Below are 16,414 nucleotides of genomic sequence, written 5' to 3'. Positions count from 1 at the left end.
TTGTGTAATTGATTTCTTTACACACATTGTCTCAAAATGTGGACTGAAATAGAACATCTATAACCGCAACACCAGTGGAAGACCACTGAGACACCCTATAGTAATTCTGATAAAAGGCTTCTTTTTTTATTATTATTATTACATTTAGGTGGGAGAGGCTTAAAGCTGGAGGTATGGAACAATAGCCGGCCGGTACGTCTTGAAGAGGTTCTTGAATACAATGAAAATACACCAGGATACATGGGTTCCAGTTGGGTAGATTCAGCTTCCTATGCTTGGCCCATGGATCAAGACACATTTGTGGCACGGTTTAGTGGATTTCTGGTGGCTCCCGATTCTGATGTTTATAGATTCTACATCAAAGGCGATGACCGTTATGCTATTTATTTCAGCCAGACTGAATTACCAGATGATAAGGTAGGGCTGCCACAGACTTATTTGATATTATAAAAATATGGTGTTTTTCATATGTATTTAATTAGTTCTAAACCAAAGCAATGAATATATTAAAGAGTTTATCAGCTACAATTTCATTTGGTTGGTTTATGGCCATTTTAACATATATGGTAAGAACTATAAATTGTCATAGAAAACCCATGGCCTAAAATAAAATGCTTTCCCATATCACCATTTTCTCTGCTAAGCAGAAAAACACATATATTTCTTTTAAAATTGGAATTTGTTTTTATTATGAAAGAATTACTACCACAATATAGGAAATTTGGAAAAGAGTAAAAATATTTCACTGTAATATTTGGAAAATAGAGTAATTAATAAGTAGTAGTTTTTACATAAATGTGGTCATACGTAAAATTTCATTGTCATCTTTTCTCACATGTTAGTATTTCCACATTTTGTTAAATCATTTTTAATGGCTGAATACTGTATTACTGGATGGGTTTACCAAGCTTAGAAAACCATCTCCCTACTGATCAGTTTTTAACATATTTTCTAATTTTTTATGACCACAAATAAAACTCTGTGAACATCTGTGTTTATTTATCTTTTCTGTATTTAGGATTATTTCCCTGGGACAACTTCACAAATGTAAAACTAATAGATCAAATCAAAAAACGTTTTTATGACCTGACTTATATGACAAGATCACTTCCCAAATTGTTTGCACGATTTTAAATTGCTACTTGTAATATGTGAATTACAATTTTACCACAGCTTGCCAGCATGCTTACTCTAAAGATGGTGTAGTTATTCCTAGTAGAAAGCCCGAAGTCCTCACACTGTAGTATGCAGACCCATTTAGCTCTATTCTACATCCTTCAGGCCTACATTTATGTAGCCTAATTTCGATCAAATTTCTCAAAGTTCTTTCAAAGTATAAAAGTATTTTATTTACCAGTAACAACCTTCCTCCTGTTTAAAAAACAAAACAAAAACCAAACCCACTGCTGTGGAGTCAATTCTGACTCATGATGCCCTCATGTGTTACAGAGTAGAACTGTCCCATAGGTTTTCTTGGCTGGAATCTTTATGGAAGCAGATCACCAGGCCTTTCTTTTGTCCAGCACTGTGTGGGTTCAAACCACCAACCTTTAGGTTAGTAGTCAAGTGCAAACCATTTGTGCGACCCAGGGACCTTTCCTCCCATATGGTTTTTTTTTTTTTTTTCAATCGCAATTCTAATTTTGGTACACTTGATATAATGGTGTTGATGTTAGTTAAGGATAGAAGGAAAAAACTGAGCTTTGATAATTTAAAGAAACTCTATTTCATCATTTCATTATGGATTACAACTCCTAGAAGAAAAATATGGGGTAGGTTCACATTTTTCCATTCATAAAAGTACTAAGACTGACAAACAATAAATGATGGTCATGGGAGCATATGATGAGAGTTAAAATATTAATAAATTCTCTCCTTCTCTTGGATAAGGTGAGGATTGCATATCATTCTGCAAACGCCAACAGCTATTTTTCCAGTCCGACACAAAGATCAGATGAGATTCATCTTCAGAAAGGAAAAGAGTAAGTTTATTTTTCTTGTCTTTAAATTATTGCACAGTGTTTAAAACCTGTAAGTTTATTGGAAGTTTTCAATTTGTTTTGTTTTTTATTGTTAGAAGTGATATTAGCCTACTGGCTTAATTTATAATTGTTTAATCTTTAAAATTTTATTATTTTATAATTTCCCAGAATACTGCCATTTAGTTAATTAGGTTGGTTTGAAATCTAAATTATCCCAGTTGCAGAAACTATAATTTTGTGAAATTTACTTAATCCTGTTTTTAGTCCTTTTCTAGGACCTTTTAGTCAATCCAGCCACCTAAGTTCTCTAAAGTTTAGCTCTTAAACATTGCTAGAGAAAAATCACAGAACCATATGAATTGGTGCCACTGTTAACACATATTTATTATGTACTGATTTATTTCAGTATCTGTGTCAGGTACTGGAAATTTAATACAAAGGATATTAAAATACACTCCCTGCCCTAAAGAAGCACATCATTTAGTGCTGAAGGGTTCAAATCCAGAGAGAGGTTGAGGATATCATCTAAATAGCAGATAATGCCATTTCAAAGCTCATCTAGGATCTAGAAAACAGGAGGGTAAAAGACATGATGTACTCAAAAGGCTAAGTACGTGGAGAACATCAAAGATGCATTGAGATCATCTTCAAACTGTTACTTGTATCTGTTAGCATTTGCTGTGTAACAAATGACCCCATCCTTTAGTGAGTTTTGAATGATATGAGAAGCAATTTAGAGGCACTCGCAGCTAGCCTCTCCAGAGATAGGAGCAACGATGACATTAATAGAAATTTAGGCAGGGTAGCAGTAAAAAAAAAAAAAAAAATTTTTTTTTTTTTTTTAGCAGTAGCCTTGCACTCACCTCTGACAGCTGGTGAGTGAACCCCTTATCATGGGTGACCAGTTGTATGATGTGCCAGAGGGCCTCAGGAATCAAGAATCCGAGGAGTAATGTCTGAATCTTGTCCAGCTTGTTGGAGGGTTATTGTCAATCTAATCAGTAAGGGTTTCCTGAGGCAATGTTTCATTGTCCAAGTTAAAAGTAGAGCCAAAATTTAAGATTCGTGATGGTAGGAACTTTCGACCTTGACGCATACAACTGCTCAGTTACAAAATGTATGTATAAATCTGCCCGTTACTTTCTTTTACACATTAAGTATTTCACTTCTGCATATCCTCTGAGTTGTTTGCCAGTGAGTTAATATTATAATCTGCAGTGTTATTGTATTTTAAGCTCCCTGAGGATAGGAATAGTAACCTAAAAAAAAAAGTATTTATTGACTAAACTGCATGAATTTATCATGAATGAGAATAACTCTACTGATACAGATATCTTACCGGATACTTTTTATATTAGCGAACTCCTCTGAATCCCTTAACATTTTAATATCTAAAAGCAGAGGTACTAAAATATAAATCACGTAACAGGCAGGTTTTTAAACGTGGTGTTGAAATTTTATTTATTGAGAAAAAATGTCATGACAAATGTTCTGAAAAAATTGTTTTCATTAATTATTCTTGTTTCCAGATATTACTTTGAAATCTTGCTACAGGAGTATAGACTAAGTGCTTTTGTTGATGTTGGGCTGTACCAGTCTAGAAATGTCTACACTGAACAGCAAACAGGAGATGCAGTAAATGAAGAACAAATTATCAAATCCCAGTCAACAGTTATTCAGGAAGTACAGGTTTGTTGTGATTGTGAATCCACTTTATTCAAAGTGAATGTCCAAAGATGGGAACTCTATCTGGTTATTAGTTTTATTAGCTAAAATGCTGTTTTGAGGGGAAAACAGTCATGGACAACTATAAAATTGTCTGTAGCTTGGACTATCTTTTTGTAAACTGAAGAGGCCGTTACTTGGTAGATCTAAGTTTTTTAATATTTTAAAATATCATTTTATCATTTTCAGTAACATAGAACAATAAAGAAGCATTAGATAGCTGAATTACGGTGCTTTTAAAATTTTTTGACATAGTAAAAATATTTTTTTTAATTGGAAAATAGGTTATAACATTGGAAAACTGGGAAACAACTAATGCAACTAATGAGGTTCAGAAGATCACAGTGACCAGCCCTTGTGTGAAAGATAATTCTTGTTCACTTTACCAATACAGATTAATCTATAACACGGAAAAAACTTGTAAGTTGTAAATTATAAGAGAGATTCTAATTTCTTTCCATGTGTATATGTCGTTGTAAAAAAAAAGTGTTTAGTCAAATTCTACTGCATGGAAAATATAGTTGTAATGGCATGCTAGGAAAAAGAGCAGAAAAACATGAAGAAAGGCATTCTCTACTTTTAGTAGGACAGAAAATGGCATCAATACAAACAGCTTTCTGGTACATATCATTTTCTTTTATAAGGATCATAATAAATACGTACAGATGCACACAGGATTTTATATAGTGATAAGTTAAGGTAATAGAAGGTAAATTCATTACAGAGGACTGAAATATCTTTCAGTTTCTGAAATTAACTGATACATATTGAGACACAAATCCATCAATTAATAAATAACATTATAGTGCTGTATTTTATAACAAATCTTGGAAGACTTTTTAAAATTTTTATTTTGTTTTAATCAGTACATATTGATGCATGCTTACTGTTTCCCTAATACCCTGCTCATTATTATGAGGATATTAGAACAATAAAATATGTTCCCTGTTCTCAAAAAGATCACAGTCCAACTCCTATACACCAACAAAGAGAACTTTGAAAAGGAAATCACGAAAGCAACACCATTTATAATAGCCCCTAAATAGATAAAATACTTAGGAATAAATCTAACCAAGGACATAAAAGACCTATACAAAGAAACCACAAAGCACTACTTTAAGAAACCAAGAGACATACAAAAATGGAAAAACATACCATGATCATGGATAGGAAGATTCAACATTTTGAAAATGTCAATTCTACACAAAGCAATCTACAGATATAATGCAATCCTTATCAAAATGCCAACAGCATTCTTGAACAAGATGGAAAAAGTAATCACCAACTTTATGTGAAAAGGAAAGAGGCCCCAGATAAGCAAAGTGTTACTGAAGAAAAAGAACAAAGTAGAAGGCCTTACACTCATCTTTGACAAAGGACCAAAGCCCATTACATTGGGAAAAGACAATCTTTTTAACAAATGCTGGCAAAACTGGGTGTCCATCTGTTAAAACAAAAAAAAAAGAAAGAAAGAAACAGTACCCATATCTCACACCATACATGAAAACTCAAAATGGATCAAAGACCTAAATATAAAACCAAAAACTATAAAGATCATGGAAGAAAAATAAGGACAATGTTAAGGATCCTAATACATGGCATAAATGGAATACAAACCATAACTAACAATGCACAAACACCATAAAATAAAGTAGATAACTGGTAACTCCTAAAATTAAACACTTATGCTCATCAAAATACTTCACCAAAAGAGTAAAAAGAGAACCCAGAGACTGGGGAAAAAAAATTTACACAATGACATATTTGACAAGGGTCTAATCTCTAGAATCTATAGAATACTTCTACAGCTCGACAACAACAAAAATCCAGTCTGAAAATAGGCAAAGGGTATGAACAGACACCCCAAAGAAGACATTCAGGTGTCAAACATACACATGAGGAAATGCTTGAGATCATTAGCCATTAGAGAAATCCAAATCAAAACTACAGGATACCATTTGTCTTAGTTACCTAGGGCTGCTATAGCAGAAATACCACAAGTGGATGGCTTTAACAAGTAGACATTTATTCTTTCACAGTCTAGTAGGCTAGAAGTCCAAATTCAGGGTGTCAGCTCCAGGGGAAGGCTTTCTCTTTCTGTTGGCTTTGGAGGAAGGTTCTTGTCATCAATCTTCCCTTGGAGCAGGAGCTGCTTTGCACAGGAACCATAGGTCCAAAGGACATGCTCTGCTCCGGGCTCTTCTTTCTTGGTGGCATGAAGTCTTCACGTCTCTCTGCTCACTTCTCTCTTTTATATCTCAAAAGAGATTGGCTTAAAACACAATCTAATCTTGTAGATTGAGCCCTGCCTTATTAACATAAATGCCGTTAATCCCATCTCATTAACATCAAAACCCGTTGCCATCGAGTCGATTCCAACTCATAGCAACCCTATAGAGATAGGATTTACAAACATAGGAAATCAGATAACAAAATGGTGCACGATCACACAATACTGGGAATCATGGCCTAGCAAAATAGATACACATATTTTTGGGGGGACACGATTCAATCCATGACACCATCTCACCCCCCACTAATCAAAATAACAAATGTTGGAGAAGTTGCGGGGAGATTGGCCCTTTTGTGCACTGCTCGTGGGAATGTAAAATGGCACAACCACTTTGGAAAATGATATGGCACCTCCTTAAAAAGCTAGAAATAGAAATGCCGTATGATCCAGCAATCCCAGTCCTAGGAATATATCTAGAGAAATAAAAGCCATCACAAGAATAGACATATACACACCCATGTTCGTTGTAACATTATTCACAATAGCAAAAAGATAGAAACAACCTGTATGCCCATCAACAGATGAATGGATAAACTATGGTACATACACTCAGTGCAATTCTGTGCAATGATAAAGAACAATGATGAGTTTGTGAAACATTTCACAATGTGAAAGAACCTGGAGGGCATTATGTTGAGTGAAATAAGTCAGTCACAAAAGGACAAACATTATATGAGACCACTATTATAAAAATTCAAGAAAAGGTTTACACAAAGAAAAAAAAAAATCTTTGATGGTTATGAGGGAGGGGAGAGGTGGGAGGGGGATCTCTAACTAGAAGTAGGCAAGTGTTAACTTTGGTGAAGGGAAAGACAACATACAATATAGGGGAAGTCAGCACAGCTTGACCAAGGCAAAGTCACAGAAGCTTCCTGGACACATCCAAACACCTTGAGGGGCTGAGTCACTGGGGCTGAGAGCTGGGGACCATGGTCTTGGGGAACATTTAGGTTAATTGGCATAACATAGTTCATAAAGAAAATGTTCTACATCCTACTTTGGTGAGTAGTGTCTGAAAAGCTTGCAAACGGCCTTCTAAGATATGTCTATTGGCCCCATCCAGTCTGGAGCAAAGAAGAATGAAGAAAACCAAAGACGCAAGGAAAATATTAGTTCAGAGAACTGATGGACCACGTGAACCACAGCCTCCACCAACCTGAACCAAGAGCAACTAGATGATGCCCTGCTGCCACCACCTATGACTCTGACTGAAATCACAATAGAGGATCCTGAACAGAGCAGGAGGAAAATGTAAAATAAAATTCAAATTTACAGAAAAAGACCAGATTTATTGGCCTGACAGAGACTGGAGTAACTCTGAAACTATGGCCCCCAGACACCATGCTAACTCAGAGCTGAAGCCACTCCCAAAGTCCACATTTTGCCAAAGATTAGATAGGCCTATAAAACAAACAGTAACGCATGTGAGGAAAGTGCTTCCTAGTTCAGTCAACTATAGGAGACCAAATGGGCAACACTTGTCCAAAAGCAAACACGAGAAGGCAAGAAGGGACAAGAAAATTAGACAAATGGACACGGGGAACTCAAGGTGGAAAGGAGGAGAGTGCTGACACATTGTGAGAATTGCAACCAACATCACAAAGCATTTGTGTATAAGTTTTTGAAAGAGAAACTAATTTGCACTATAAACTTTCACCTAAAGCACAACAAAATTAAAAAGAAAGATCACTATCCAGTTATGGTATCAGTATTTTCAGAACATTTCATTCAGTGATAATTTATATGGTACCAACTAAGGATGTTTTAAAAATTCAAATATAAGACATCAGTGTAGGTTGTGGTAGTACAGAAAGATTTCAACTTTTTTTTTTTCTTAATTCATCCAAAAGTCTTGCTACCGGCTGATGCTTCTGACTTGGTACTGCAATCAGCCCTAAATGGCCTCTGGTCTATAAAACCAGATACAGTTCAAGTAATACGGACACAGAACCCTGAGAGCTATACCTACATGATAACCTTTATATCAGCTAGAGGTAAGCATGTGTTTCATTTTATACTTCTGTCATGTTTACTCTAGGAACCCAGTCTGTAGCCTGTGCAACTCCATTGAAAAAGGGGAAAGTTTCATAAAATGACAGGAGAAAAGAATTGGATTCATGGCGTTGATCACTTTTAGAAGAAATAGAAACTATTTTTTCCAATGGTAATTTAAAGTTTAGTTGTCTTCTAAGGTGTGTACAACTCCAATGCATGAGAAATGCACTGTATGCACTACAAATGCTTTGCCAATGTGATAGCCAAATTAATACATTAGCAAAAAATACAAAGTTAAAAAAAAAGGTAAAAACATATTAGTTCTGGAAAGGAAATTTAAGTGAATTAGCATTGTCAGTGAGTCACTAATCTGGCAAGATCTTACCTGATGAAAGTATTCTGTGGTCAAATTCACGGAAATACTGCATACCTGACTATATACCTGCATACCTTGAAGATTGACAGAGCTCATTAAAAAATTAGAATATTAAAATCCCTAGGGAGTATTGCCAAAAAAATTCACCTGTGTTTAATGCAATATTTTCCAAATCTATTTGACATCTCTACCCCCTTCTTTTGTTTTTCAAGTAATAGCTTTAACTTCATTTTAAATTAATGTTTTACTCAAGACACGTTTGGAACTATTGAGATAGACATTCTGCCTTAAAACCACATTTAGCAATTTGGCATATCTACCTTATGAAATAGTTCCTTGAATGTGTTTTATTTGGTCTTTGGTTTGTTTTTAGTTTTCTTTGGGCAATCATTCTTTTCTGACTCATACAAGTAAAATGTTTCTTTGATTTTTATATCTCATTTTATGAAATTGTTCATTTGATTGTTGAGTGGAGGGTGAAGAATTTTGGTTAACTTGAAGTTCCTAAATTTTTCCAAAAGCTTGATTGTGAAAATACTGTATAAATGAAGATATGATCATCTTTGTTCTCCCAGGAAAATATTTATAGATCAGAGAGAGATTTTTAAGGCTTCAGCAGAGACCTTAAGAAATATGGTATCAAAATCACAACTGGGTAAATTCTGTGACCTTACCCAACAGAGAAGGTCAGTGGAATTCCCCTGGTAAAGCATCCTCCTGAAGAGGAGAAACATCTGAGGACAAAGTTTTATCGCTTTCAAAGTGACATTGTCTAAATTAGCCTCATAGGCCTGGGGCTGTTTCCTGGAATTCAACTTTGGGCCTATTCTTGTCTAAAGAAAATAGCAATATCCCAGCCTAGCCCCTTTCACTAAGGTAATGGCCACTGGCAAAAAAACTGAAAGAATTTTTATGTATCTACTGCCTGTTGACCTTTACCTCGTGGCCATAATACATCCTTAAGCTTATCTTAGTGTACTACCTTTATAAGCCATAAAAATCGAACCTTAAATAAATGACATTTTCTTTGCTATTTTGTTATTTTTGTAGTAGCTAAATCTGCTTAAACTCAGGGATCTGCTTCTCCCCCATTCATCTTCTTTTGTGATATAAAACTCTAAATAAAACCAATTTGGCTAAATCTGAGTGTCTATGGGTTTATTGTAGATTATTATTAACATGTTATTTTATGTATTAGCATTTTAAAATTTTAATTGGTATTCATTGCAGGAGACTTTGATCTACTCAGTTATGAAGTATTTGAAGGGAATAATATCACACTGGATATTACAGAAGTAACCAAAGGAAAACCCAGTTTGGAGACATTCACACTGAGTTGGGATGGGATTGCTTCCAAGCCTCTTACCCCATGGTCATCAGAAGCTGAAGTATGTTCTGGGAATGTTCGTACCGTGCATTCTCCCTGCATTCTCTCTCAGCACTCCTGGGCCACTTGTAGACAGATTGGAAAGAGATATTTCTTTCAAAAATCACTGCAAATCATTTACCACAATTTATATGTCATGTACATTTTTGGCTGAAAAGGGGACTCAGAAACAATCCAGATGAGAGATCTTGAAGCCTTCAAAACCTCCCTCTTCTTCTGCATAAAGACTCTGGGGCCTTTCATTCACCCCAACATTGTTCATTCAAATTTTCATTTGTCCCCTGTAAAAAAAAAAAAAGACAGCAATTCCTTGAGAGATATAATACAGTAAAAACTTAACTATAAAGTATTGCTTAGTTTAAATTTCTTGTTAAACGTTCATAGCTATTGAAGCGTCAACCTTATATAAACATTACTTTAAAGAGTAATAACATACTTTCCTACTTGGCAGGATGGGTTGGAGCCAACTCATAGTGCATAGAGAAGGGAGGAAAGATCTCAAGGACAAAGGGGAGGAAAGGGGAGTTCGTACATCAGCGCCAACAGAATCTAATGAATCTTTATCTGGGGCAGTTGATCACAGAGAAAGAATGTTTACTTGTGAGTTACTGCATTTTGATGACTACCTATCCAATGAATATAATATTTGTTTGATGACTGAAGATCATATATTACCTGAAGTCCACAATTGTAAACATCAATAATTGCTATTCTTTGCCAGAAAAATAGACATGGACGGTACAGGGGATATCATGAAAGTGTACTGATTCCTATACAATTCAGAATTATTTACTATTTTTAAAATAATCATAAGTGTAGATTTACAGTACCTCTGTCTCTTTTTAACAAATAGAATGCATTGGTGTGTATAGTTTTTTCAGCTAATTTCCAGTTAATTGGGGAAACTCTCTGTTTGGAGTCTGTTTAATTGGGTGCTGATTCATTTAGACTTGCCTCGTTGCTTGCTTTAAGAAAACTAATAAACAAATTTGTCTGCCTTATATAGTAACTAAGGAATTAGCCAATTAGCAGAAGCAGGCAATGTTTCATTCCATTATGCACAAGCTCGCCATGAGTCAGAGGTGACTCAGTGTCCACCGCCACCAATCGTAACATATCGTTCTAAAATAAAACTCTTGAAAAAGTCACTGGACACCAAAATTACCATATACTTAAATTTATTTAGAAAAATTTTCATAAGTAATGGCTAAAATAAGGGAACTATCTTATGAAATTTTTCTACTAGAACTTATTAGTAGAATTACTAATGTTCTAACTTCTCATATTGTTAATTTAGTTTCAGGCAGCAGTGGAGGAAATGGTTAGTGCCAAGTGTCCACCGCAAATTGCAAATTTTGAGGAAGGATTTGAGGTGAAATACTTCAGAGATTATGAAACTGCTTTTAACCTGGTACGAAATGTTTAATGAACTGTGAAAATAATCTAATAAGAGCTTATATAAATGTTTAGAGTTTCGTGATTTCTTTGTTGAACTAGCATTAATTCTTTTCCATTCAAAGTCAAATTGCAAAAATCATTTTGGTATACATGTATTGGTAAGGCCCATTCTAGCATCTTCCTGCATTATAAAATGAGTCATTCATGAAAGCAGTATTCCCATCACACTAATGGATTTTCTTGATTAATAGAAAAATAGGCAAGCTGGGCAGACGTAAAATCTGCAAAGTTTTTTTTTTTTATTTGTTTCATTTAGATGCAGAGTACATCTTTTTCCTCACTGGCTTCAGAGAATACAATTTGTACTAGAGCATTATACAGTAAATCGCTTCCTTTGCTTTTTGAGATTACCCTCTAGTCAGCTAGTACAATGCCTGGTCATTATTTCTTTCTTGGAGAGATAAGGGTTTTCTTTCATATACAATAAAGAAAAAATTAAATATACATTTACCTTTCTAATTCCCATTTTCAAGATTTGAGGGAAGCCAGATATTCACTATTTCTGAGTGAATACCATAAGAATAAGAGATACTTAGGCTAACTATCCAATTCAGATCAATATCCTTGGGAAAACAAGAAAACGCATCTTTGAAAAGATATATCACATGATGCTTTACAAGAGAAGACTTGTTAATAAGAAAAAAAATGAAAATTTTTCCACTGAATGAGCTTCCTTTTCAACTTAATTTAATAAATATATGTGTATTTTGGAACCCTGGTGGCGCAGTGGTTAAGAGCTCAGCAGCTACCCAAAAGGATGGCAGTTTGAATCCACCAGTCACTCCTTGGAAACCCTATGGGGCAGTTCTACTGTGTCTTACAGGGTCGTTATGAATCGGAATCCACTCGACGGCAAAGGGTTCGGTTTGGTTTTATGTGTATTTTGGTTCTCCTGTCCTGAATGTAGTGCTAGCAACTGTAGGAATTGCACAAGTAAATTTACATTATACTCCTTTCCTGCTTCATTTTCCATCACTACCACAACACACATTCTATGCTATACCTAACCTTAACTATTTGCATTTCCCAGGACCAAACCCTCTTACACCTCTGCTTCTTTGTACATATTTTACCCTCTCTCCGAAGCCCCTTGACCCTTTTTTCCATTTAAATAACACATTTGACATCTTTTTTTTCATTTGAGCAACTCCTGTTTGTCTCTAAAGGCTTAACTCATCTGTCACTTTCTCAGTTATGTTTCTTGACAATTTATGGGAGGTAGATACTTCTCTTCAATCTTGGTGTTATAATTGTTGGTTTGTCTGCCTCAGCCTGGTGGACCCCTGCGTAGAAGGATAGTGTTCTTTACACCTTGAACCTTATGTATAAACAAAAGAAAGCAAAAACAAAACAGAAGCTTGGTGGATAGTAAACACTGAGTAAACGTTTCTGGAGAGAATGAATAATTATCCTAAAGGAGCTTATACTGTAAGTAGAAAGATGCCCATTGCCCATTGCCTTCTCATCGATTCCAATTCTTAGCAACTCTATAAGACAGAGTAGAACTGCCCCATAGGGTTTCCAAGGCTGTAATCTTTGCAGAAGCAGGCTGCCACATCTTTCTATCGTGGAACCACTGGTGTGTTGGAACCGCCAGTGTTTTGGTTAGCAGCCAAACACTTACCCAATGTGCCACCAGGACTCCTTCAAAAACAGAGATAGGATCTGGGAAATAGTCAAATACAGGTACAAAAGATTGTATGATTATAGATCCAGGGTAAGTGCTTTAGAATATTAGAGAAGTGAGAGAACTTTTCAATTTAAAGTAGTTTGGGAGCAATGGGATCCAAGTTGGAAACTTGAAGGACTTGGGTTGAGATGTTGGGGAATAAAGCAAGACAATAAATCATGTTTTCATTTGAAATATTATTGTTTCTGTAGGAACATATTAATAGAGGGCAGAAGACAGCTGAGACTGATGCTTACTGTGGTCGTTATTCCCTGAAAAACCCAGCTGTTCTTTTTGATTCAGCAGATGTTAAACCAAACAGACTACCATATGGAGACATTTTATTATTTCCTTATAATCAGGTAAGCTCAACAAAATGATATGCTAATTGAATCTGGAAAATACCTTGGCAATAAAACTTCACGACAAGGAAAAGTGTCATGTGAAATCATGTTACATTGGACAGGCACTGTAGTTTCCATTCTGTGTGCTTGTTATTGTCTTTATGGTAATTCTCTAATAAGAAAATATAAATGTAGCACCATGTATCTTATATTCTAGTTTATCTCATAATCTGAAAAACATTTGCACATAAACTTAAATACTAACACAATTAAAAATGTATAATCTCCTCCATTTTCCTTCACTAATTAAGAAGAAACAAAAATAGATGACCTTCACAGAGTGATCTTGTGCACCCCATCAGGGAGAAGCGAAAGAAAATCATGAGCACGAAAGTTATCAGTTTTAGTATAGGTATTTCAGACTAGAGATCATAGGTTTACCCTTTCTCTTGCTTTAAAATCCTCAAATTGTGACACAAGTTCTAAAATATATATTTGATATGACTAAAGAGTTGTGAAAAGAGCCCTGGTTGTGCAGTGGTTAAGCACTTGACGGCTAACTGAAATATTGGCAGTTTGAACCCACCAGCTGCTCAACAGGAGAAATACGTGGCCATCTACTTCAGTAAAGATTACAGCCTTGGAAATCCTATGGGGCAGTTTTACTAAGAGTTGGAATTGACTCTACAGCAATGGGTTAAGGAAAAACCATTGCCGTTGAGGTGATTCTGACTCATAGCGACCCCATAGGGCAGAGTAGAACTGCCCCATAGGGTTTCCAAGGAGTGCCTTGTGGATTCGAACTGCTGACCACTTGGTTAGCAGCTGTAGCTCTTAGCCACTACACCATCAGAGTTTCCAAGAACAGAAGTTGAAAACTGCTCTAGAGATCTGAAACAGTTGGTCCAAGACCCATTGCCGTTGAGTTGGTGGCGAATCTGGTATAGAACTGCCCCATAGGCCTTCTAAGGCTGTAAATCTTTACAGAAGCAGACAGCCACATCTTTTTTCCATGGAGCGGTTGGTGGGTTTGAACCACTGATCTTTCAGTTAACAGTGGAGCTCTTAACCACCGTGCCACCAGGGCTCCTTGTAAAGGAGCTGTGGCCTATTAAAACTCATATTTAAGTACTGTTTTACAATGGCATTTATCTCCATTTCTAAATACTCAACCATATTCAAATTCAAATTAACCTACTAGCAGGTTTACCTCTCCTCTCTCTTCATGTGAAATGGACTTCTAAATTTACTCACAGTTCAGTTAGAGCTGGACTTAATTATTTGTACATAGCTCTACAGGGAAACTCTATGGGGCAGTTCTACTCTGTCTTATAGGGTTGGTATGAGTCAGAATCGACTCTATGGTAATGGTTTTTTGTTTTTTTTTTTTAAATGGTTTTCCATAGGGAGTGAATTTTTCCCATTTTGTTAGGAAACAACATCTAAGAAAACAATAAAGAACTAATTATTAATTGTGAGGTCACTTCAAGTCTATTTCCTTTTTGAGAAAATATTCTTGAAGTTTTCTTTTGCATTGTAACTGGCTGAAATTAATCATTCCTTCCTCTGTGTTCTGATACATTTTATATGGAAAGCCGTCAATATTTATTGAATTGTATTGAATTAATTTGTATTCTTACAAAACAATGTAATGGTAAGATGTTGTTATTGATTTTTTCTTTTGCATATTTCTTATGTAGTTATGTTTAGCATACAAAGGATTCCTGGCAAATCATATCAGTCTAAAATTCCAATACCAAGACAGTACCAAGACTACTAGAAGCATGGATGTACAATTTCCATTTAACTTTGCTGGTGGAAACAAGTAAGTTACACTGTGAATTTCAAAACTTCGGTTATACTTAGTATTTAAACTATGAAGATAAAAGAAGCCCATTTCATGTCTTTTTTTTTTTTTGATAAATCATGTGCATGAGGGATTTAACTGCAATTTTCCTTGCCTCAACATATGCTTCCTAACAGAAATAGTTGTCCCAAAAAGAAATTCATAGGTTATGAAAATAAAAATTGGCATAGTGTCAACATCACCGATGACCGTTTAAAAGTCAAAATAATGGTAAACTTTAGAACTTAACTTATATGTTATTAAATTTAATAATTTTCCTAGTTACCAAAGAAAGGTAGAAAGAAATTGCCTTGCCACATGTTATTTATTAGACTTGGATCACTGAAAAAAAAATAAAAAGATGCTTGCTATGTATTAATGGAAAAAATATTTCATTAACATACCAAAATTAAGGGAGAAAAGATTTTTTTTAATAATTTTTATTGTGCTTTAAGTGTAAGTTTACAAATCAAGTCAGTCTCTCACTCAAAAACTTATATACACCTTGCTACACACTCCCAATTACTCTCCCCCTAAGGAGACAGCCTGCTCTCTCCCTCCGCTCTCTCTTTTCGTGTCCATTTCACCAGCTTCTAACCCCCTCCACCCTCTCATCTCCCCTCCAGGCTGGAGATGCCAACACAGTCTCAAGTGTCCACTTGATCCAAGAAGCTCACTCCTCACCAGCATCCCTCTCCAACCCATTGTCCAGTCCAATCCATGTCTGAAGAGTTGGCTTCGGGAATGGTTCCTGTCCTGGGCCAACAGAAGGTCTGGGGGCCATGACCACCAGGGTCCTTCTAGTCTAAGTCAGACCATTAAGTCTGGTCTTTTTACGAGAATTTGGGGTCTGCATCCTACTGCTCTCCTGCTCCCTCAGGGGTTCTCTGTTGTGTTCCCTGTCAGGGCAGTCATAGGTTGTAGCCAGGCACCATCTCGTTCTTCTGGTCTCAGGATGATGTAGCCTCTGGTTCATGTGGCCGTTTCTGTCTCTTGGGCTTGTAATTACCTTGTGTCCTTGGCATTCTTCATTCTCCTTTGATCCAGGTGGGTTGAGACCAAATGATGCATCTTAGATGGCTGCTTGCTAGCCTTTAAGACCCCAGATGCCACTCTTCAAAGTGGGATGCAGAATGTTTTCTTAATAGATTTTATTATGCCAATTGACTTAGATGTCCTCTGAAACCAGGGTCCCCAGACCCCTGCTCCTGCTACGCTGGCCTTCGAAGCATTCAGTTTATTCAGGAAACTTCTTTGCTTTTGGTTTAGTCCAATTGCGCTGACCTCCCCGTATTGTGTGCTGTCTTGCCCTTCACCTAAAGTAGTTCTTATCTACTAT

At 35.9% G+C, this 16,414-nt stretch overlaps 1 protein-coding gene across 6 annotated transcripts in view; it reads left to right on the top strand.

Annotated features, from left to right (window-relative positions):
* PKHD1L1 (PKHD1 like 1) overlaps positions 1-16,414 on the top strand; it is a 192,827-nt gene that overhangs the window by 52,830 nt on the left and 123,583 nt on the right. For 5 of the 6 annotated variants that reach the window (XM_049854577.1, XM_049854575.1, XM_049854574.1 and 2 more), the window contains 9 exons: positions 149-417; positions 1,891-1,982; positions 3,512-3,671; positions 3,992-4,127; positions 7,851-7,994; positions 9,602-9,759; positions 11,056-11,169; positions 13,098-13,247; positions 14,930-15,054. In XM_049854577.1, the coding sequence (XP_049710534.1) occupies positions 149-417; positions 1,891-1,982; positions 3,512-3,671; positions 3,992-4,127; positions 7,851-7,994; positions 9,602-9,759; positions 11,056-11,169; positions 13,098-13,247; positions 14,930-15,054 (1,348 nt within the window). Of the gene's footprint in view, positions 1-148; positions 418-1,890; positions 1,983-3,511; positions 3,672-3,991; positions 4,128-7,850; positions 7,995-9,601; positions 9,760-10,217; positions 10,359-11,055; positions 11,170-13,097; positions 13,248-14,929; positions 15,055-16,414 lie in introns of those variants that run through there. The other variant, XM_049854578.1, reaches the window with a different exon arrangement.

The sequence above is a fragment of the Elephas maximus genome, chromosome 15, assembly GCF_024166365.1.
Source record: "Elephas maximus indicus isolate mEleMax1 chromosome 15, mEleMax1 primary haplotype, whole genome shotgun sequence".
In the NCBI taxonomy this organism is placed as follows: domain Eukaryota; kingdom Metazoa; phylum Chordata; class Mammalia; order Proboscidea; family Elephantidae; genus Elephas; species Elephas maximus.
The sequence above is the reverse complement of the archived record's forward strand: the minus strand, read 5'-3'. Positions and strand labels throughout refer to the sequence as shown.